The sequence below is a fragment of the Octodon degus genome, unplaced genomic scaffold (genome assembly GCF_000260255.1).
Source record: "Octodon degus isolate 3935 unplaced genomic scaffold, OctDeg1.0 scaffold00153, whole genome shotgun sequence".
Lineage (NCBI taxonomy): Eukaryota > Metazoa > Chordata > Mammalia > Rodentia > Octodontidae > Octodon > Octodon degus.
In genome coordinates, this window is record NW_004524729.1 from 1,539,155 (window position 1) to 1,545,848 (window position 6,694).

Here is a 6,694-nt window from a genome sequence, read left to right on the forward strand (position 1 = left end):
AAAGTAGGAGACATGGACTGAGTCAAATTGGAAAATGTTTACTTCAGTGTCCGCTTTCTCACTGCAGAGCTACAATACCAGACACCCACGATTGAAAGGAGGAAGGGTCCAGCTCAGCTCACGGTGTCAGGGGGCTCAGTCCACAGTCAGCTGACTCCAAAGCAGAGACAGCGTGGTCCAAGGGCCCAGCGGAGCTGGGCTGCTCAGGGCATGGGGGCCAGGAAGCGGGGCAGGGAAGCTGCGCCCGAGAGGGGCCTGTTAGCACCATGGACAGCACCCAAGGTCGCTCCCCCTTGCCCCACCGAGACACACCTAGGAGCCACTTCCTTAAGCTAGGAGGTTCTCAATCCAGTGGATTAATGGCCCCAGTTTCCAAAACTGCTAACAGAGTGTGAGACATCTGTGCCAATCCCGGGTCCAAGGGGATATTTAGACCCCAGTGTTCAGCGCCGTGAGTGACGAGCGGGTCCAGCTCTCCTTTCCATGTCCTTTCCATGTCCATGTCCAGTTGTCCCAGCGCTGTTTGTTAAAAGGGTATTTGGTCTCTGTCAGGTGGTCTCGGCCTCTTATTGACCCAGACTGGCTGTAGCGTGAGGTTTACTTCTGGACTTCCGATTTTATCTGTTGGCCTTGATGTCCGCTGCACCCAGTTTGGGTGACGAGAGCTTTGTCATGGGGCTGAGATCAGGGAGCAAAGCCCTCCAGCCCTCTCGTCTCTTGCAAGGTTGTTTCGGTTCTTCTAGGCCTCTTGCGTTTCTAGCTGCGTTTTAGGACCTGCTTGTCAATTTGGATACTGAAGCCACCAGGGCAGTGATTGGTTTGTAAGCACAACGCTTAATATTGTCTTTTCCGACTTCCAAAGTAATATGCGCTGCCAAGAACCTCGGACGCAGGGACACTGTGGGCTGCTGCGCGGGCTGTTTGCGTTGGCCCCTTTGGCCATCTTCTTGGTGTGTTTCATTTTTCCATTCCACAATTTGGAGCTGTTGCCGCATTAGTAGATGCCCAGGGCCACGCTCGGATTGGTACCTCGGGATAAAGTGCAATTGGAATTGCTGGGTTACACAGGCTTAGGGCTTTATTATTATTATTATCATTGTTACTGTTATTGTTATTGTTATTGTTATTGTTATTATTAAACGAACACTGGTCCAGAGAGGGTAAGTGGGTGGCTCCAGGTGACACAGAGAAAACTGTGGAGGGCCTGGGTCTCAGGCCCACCCCTCGCCACCTGCTCCATGCTGTGTCTTTCCTGTCATGACAGCGTTACTTGTGTAGGGGGCTGGTGCAGGGCCTCAGTGGTGGTTGAGGGCTGTGTTCGCTTTTTATTCTGGGTAACAACTCACCAGTTCAGCGATGATTATTAATAGCCAGCCTGGAGATGGAACCCAGGGCCTCATGCAGGCTGCGCATGCGCTTCGCCACCGAGCCACACCCCAGTCCCAGCTAGCAGCTTCAGACATGCCAAGGGCTGCCCACAGTTCTTCAGGTCGGGAGTCCTGTGCAGTGGCTGAGTTCCGTTCCTTTCTAGCATCGCCAGGGAGAGTCCATTCCCAGCTGCTGGAGGCAGCCACCCGCTTCCCAAGGGGCCCGGTATGGAATCTCCATGCACCTGGTCCCTCTCACAGCTCCCCAAGTGCCCAGCTCTGCCCTCTGCGGCCAGTGTTAGGGCTTGTGGGATGAGGGTGCCCCCCCAGTTCTGCCTTCCTCCTCCTCCCCCTCCTGTTCATTTTTTTTAAATTTTTGAGACATGGCCTCACTGTGTAGCCCGGGTTGGTCTCAAGCTGAAAGAGATCTCCCTGCCTCCACCTCCCAAGTGCTGAGATTAGTGTGCGCCACCACTCCTGACTCTGTTGCTCCCTCTTGAAGTCACCTGTGTCCCAGTCTCACTGTTCTCACAGTTCTAGGGTTTAGCTGGCTATGTACCCAGCAGGCTAGGCCTTTTAGGGGACACTTTGAAATTCTGCCTATAAAACTAGTTTAAAGGTGTTAGCCCCAAATCATAAAAGACAAGCGGCACATTAGCAGCAGTCATTCACCCCGTATTTGTGGTGTCTGCGGCTCAGGGCTCCTGAGTGCTGGTGGGGAGACAGAGGCAGGTTGTTGTCAGCCTCAGCTGCTGTAGGTGGGCACATGGCTGGGGATCAGGGAGCTGAGGAAGAGGTGCAGGGGTGGGCACAGATCGAGCAGGCCTGGTGCGCGGGTTCCAAGCACCAGGATGGGGTCAGGGATCGCCGAGCTATGCACAGGGTGATCAAAAACAGGGTGAATGTTAAGAATTAATACAACCTTATCTAGAAAACTCATTGCTGAGAATAACGCACTCAGTGTTTTTGAAAGGAAGTGGTGCATTGTGCGTACTTTAAGGAGGATTAGTGGCATTGTGCCTTTTATTGTAATAAATTTTCAAGTTTAAACATTCACTGCCTCAAAGACCGGCCAGATAGTTCAGCGGATTAAAGCACCTGCTTAGGCAGATGCAGGGGCTTGGGGTTCAATCCCAGCCTGCTGAGCCTGCCCCACCTCTGGGGCGCACTGAGAGGTGATTGAGACTGGGTGTGGTGGTGCACGCCTGTAATCCCAGCACTTGGGAGGCTGAAAAACAGGAGGATCCCTGCAAGGCCAATCTGTGTAGTAAGGCCCTGTAGACTCTATAGTAAATACATTTAAAAAAAATTAAACATTCACTGCCTTCTTTGAACAACCTCTCATATCTGTTCACTTCTCTTTGTTTTTCATTTATGTATTTGGCACAGTGGCTCATTAGGCAGTCAGACGCATAGCGGTCGTCCTGTTTTCGGCCTCCCCGCCCCCTCATGCTGGGATGACAGGCATGCGCCACCACTCCTGGACTCAGCTGTTGGCTCAGTGCACCCAGGGGAAGGGCCCAGCTTGACATGTGGGGCTGGGCGTGGAACTCTGGTCCTTACGCTTGCCAGCACAAGTGCTTTGGTCTGCTGAACTATCTTGCCGGCCCTGTTCACTTACTCTTAGCTCTTAAGTTGCTTTCTTTCTTTGACTTTTTGAGACAGGGTCTCACTGTGCTCCCTTTGTAGCCCAGGCTGGTCTCAAACTCTGAATGATCCTCCTGCCTCAGCCTCCCAAGTGCTGGGATTACAGGAATGTGCTACGACACCTGGCTAGCTCTTAAGTTTACATACTTTTCAAACATCCAAACAGAAAAAAACAGATCAGTAAAATCTCACTAAGTGGCCAGAACAGGTCTCTGAGGGGGCATGATTGCGGGGGCCTCAGTTCTGTGGCCAGGGGTATCTGTTTTGAGGGCCCTGGCACTGGGTCAGCCTAGGGCAGCCATCTGGGTGACCTTCCAGGTCTGGGTCAGGGGATGAGGTGTCCAAATCCCTGGCACAAAGAAGGGTAGGGTGTGTTAGGTACAAACCCGCACAATCTACCAGACTAGGCATTCTGACGTGAGTAGAAGATTTATTGGGGGCAGCAAGCAGGCCGGCTGTCCAGTGGACCAGGACGACATCGAACAGAGCAAAGCACAGGGCTTTTAAGCTGTTAAGGTGTTTAGTGGGGCGAAGGCAGGTTTGTGGGCTGGAACAGCCAAGGGAGAGCTAATCTTGGCAGGCTTCCTGGTCTGTGGGGGACCTTCGATGTTAGTAAAGGAGAGCTTCGTGGTTGCTTGCCCAGATCAGAGTCAGGTGGGCTGTTCTGCAGTTTTGGGTTTGGCTCTGCGAGGGGCCAAAGAGGAGAGAGTCTGGGGACAGGGTGCCTGGGAAGCCAAGAGGGAGAATATTTGGGGCAGGGTGCCTGGGAAACTTCGAATCCTGACCTATCAGGCTATGGATGATGAGATGGGCTGTGAGGTGCAGGTGACCCGTGGACTGTGGCCTGGGTGGAGGCAGAGGGTGCCAGCTATGGCCTGGGGGTGCCCAGCCTCCACAGGCCTTGGCAGGGCAGGAACCCGGGGAGGTCCAGGTTTGGCCAAGAGGAAGAGGAGGTGGGATGGGCCCAGTCTAGGAGAAGGCAGAAGTGGGCGAGAGGAAAAGGTCCAGGGTCCTAGGCCTGTGGGTCGCATCCTGTGCACTTGCTGGGACAGTAGCCCACGCTGGGGTTGCGAGTTTGTCCAGAGGTGCCTGTGGGCCCCTGCGCAGGATGGTGTGGCGGGCTGTCTCACTGTTTGTGTTAGGGCGACAACGGAGGTCATAGCATCATGAACTGGACCTGGAGGAGAAGCAGCCAGGAGGGAGGGGACAGAGGGTCCCCAGTGGGGAGGGCAGAGGCCAAGAAAGGACCGTGACCCTCAGGCCACTACCAGGGAAGCAGGGCAGCTGCAGGGCCACTCCGTCCATCTGTGCCTTCCGAGCTGGTCACGGATGCAGAGCCGGAGGGGCCGTACCCCGCCTTCTGCTTGAATCCGATTTTACTTCTGCTCTTCCAGAGACTGTGTGTCTGATTTAATATTTCTGAGTTAGTAGGAAAATAGAATACACCTGGCAGAAATCCACTTGGTGGCCAATTTCGCGGGTCGCAGCTGTTTCCCGGAGTGACGGAGAGCAGTGTGTTCAAGAATGTGCCCCCTTAGAAAGGTCGGAAACTGCTGTTTCCAGAGTTAAAAGGGTTTTTTTGTGTGTGCTTGGGAAAACCAGGATGGAAACACCCTGAAGTGGACCAGGAAAGCACCTTGAGGGGTCCCCTGCTGGGGTTTAGGGGGACCCAGCCCTGTGGGATGTAGGTCTGAGGGGAGGGAGGGGATGGACTGGGAGCCCTTCCTTGCCAGCAGCTCCCCCCGCTGCCTGTGCTCCCACTGGGTAGTGTGCGTCCCTGACCAGGCAGACCTGGTACCCCGCAGGCTGCCCACTTGCTGCCCCACTCCTGTGGGGCCGTGACCTCGCTGGGCAGCAGCGTCTCTGCTCTTGCCCGTGTGGTGCTGGCCGTGACGTGCGCCCACCTCCCTGCAGGTGCTCCTGGACTGGATCAACGACGTCCTGGTGGAAGAGCGGATCATTGTGAAGCAGCTGGAGGAGGACCTGTACGACGGGCAGGTGCTGCAGAAGCTCCTGGGTGAGTGCTGGGCCCGGGCAGCGCGCTCCTCCACCTGCAGTGGCTTCCTGGCTACCTGTCCTCTCATAGATGATCCAGTGGGGGCCGCAGGGACCCGGGCAGTCACACGCAGTGCCCAGCACTGTACGAGCAACTCTCCGTTTGTGCTGGGGGGAGTGGGGAGATGGGAGTGTGTTCCCCTGGCCTCCTGCTCCTTGAACTTAAACCTGCAGTCCTCCTGCCTCAGCATCCTCCAAGCAGCTGGGAGTACAGAAGTGCCCCACTGTGCCCGGCTGATCTCTTCATCCAGGGTCTAATGAATGCAACAGAGCACTGGGTGCTAGGGACACAGTGACTTGTGGCACTGACATGGTCCCTGCCACCCTGGAGCCCACAGCCAAGGGGAGGTGCCTGGCTCGCTCCTGTTGTTGGGTGCTGGGCGCAGGCCTGGAGTCACATGCGTCCCCTTATCATCACCGTGGGCCCTGCAGCCACCTCAGGGTGGGCCAAGCGCTCAGGTGAGCCCAGCTGGCCCCCACAGCCTGTCGTTTTGGACTAGGGCTCAACTGCCTGAGCTATGGCTGTGTCTTTCTGTTCCTTTCATCTCCTAACTCGACAACCCCCACTTCTTGTTCCCCTCTCCCACTCTTTCTGTCCTTCCTGACCAGGCCTCTTGTCGCAGCGAAGGCCAAGCTGCCTGAGTGTGTGTGGGTGGCGTTTTCCCAAGAGCACACCCGGGCCCGACATGGGTGGGGAGAAGGCCGAGGCTGCCCGTCACGCGGAGCGCCGTGGCGTTGGTCCCTGGGAAGGTGCTGCCGGCCCAGCTCTCTACCTGAACGGTGCTTTCTGCCTTTTAATGTGTCGGCTGCCTCTGGAGGGTGGGGCTCTGGGCCTGGGTGGCCATCCTAGTCCCCCAGGACAATGTCCTGTCACCTGCGGCAGAGACCAGGGCCCACCGATGCTTATCCCTTCGATGTCTGAGAAGGCGGAGGCTGCAGACGACCGCCAAGGACTCTGTATTGGTGGAGCTGTCCTGTCTTTTTGCTGCCCTTGCCTTCCCTAAACAAATGCTCTCCCTCTCTCTCTCTTTCCTTTTATGGATATGCTGGGACTAGAGGATTCTTCCTGCCTAGAGGAACAGCATGTGGCCGTGAGAATCAGGTGCTGGGTGTATACTCGCTTCTTGGGCGTCACCCTGTTCCCATCACCCCATCCCTGTCTTTCTGTCAAGAGAGCTGGGAAATGTGCATGTTTTTAAATCCTGAATCCACACGGACACCCCCCACTCTGGTTCAGCCCCCGTGGGCCTCCCCGTCTGTCCTCATTTGCACGGAGAACGTGGGTCCCAGGAGCACCCGTCTGGGAGCACTCTGTCTGATAGCAGCGAAGGTGGCTTCCCTGTTGGTCCCTTCCCCCATGACATGGGCCGAGTTTGACCCCTGGTCTTAGCAGAAGGGGCCAGCCGCACTCGGAAGAGCAGAAGGGACCTCGCTGCTGCTGCTGCTGCTGCTGCTGCTGCTGCTGCTGCTTACCCGGTTCATGACCACGAGGAGAGTTCTGTGTCTAGTAGCTTCCCGAATTCATCGTCCTCCTTGAGTGGTCATGTGACCTACTGGCTCCACAGTGAGGTCAATGTATTTGTCTATATTCAGTTTTGGGATATACACTCACAACTTTTTTTTTT

General features: G+C 55.8%; 1 protein-coding gene across 3 annotated transcripts in view; it reads left to right on the plus strand.

Annotated features, from left to right (window-relative positions):
• The window catches only part of Parvb (parvin beta), a 77,720-nt gene that overhangs the window by 44,256 nt on the left and 26,770 nt on the right, over nucleotides 1-6,694 (plus strand). For all 3 annotated transcript variants that reach the window (XM_012517201.2, XM_023702570.1, XM_023702571.1), the window contains exon 4: nucleotides 4,929-5,031. In XM_012517201.2, the coding sequence (XP_012372655.1) occupies nucleotides 4,929-5,031 (103 nt within the window). The remainder of the gene's footprint in view (nucleotides 1-4,928; nucleotides 5,032-6,694) is intronic.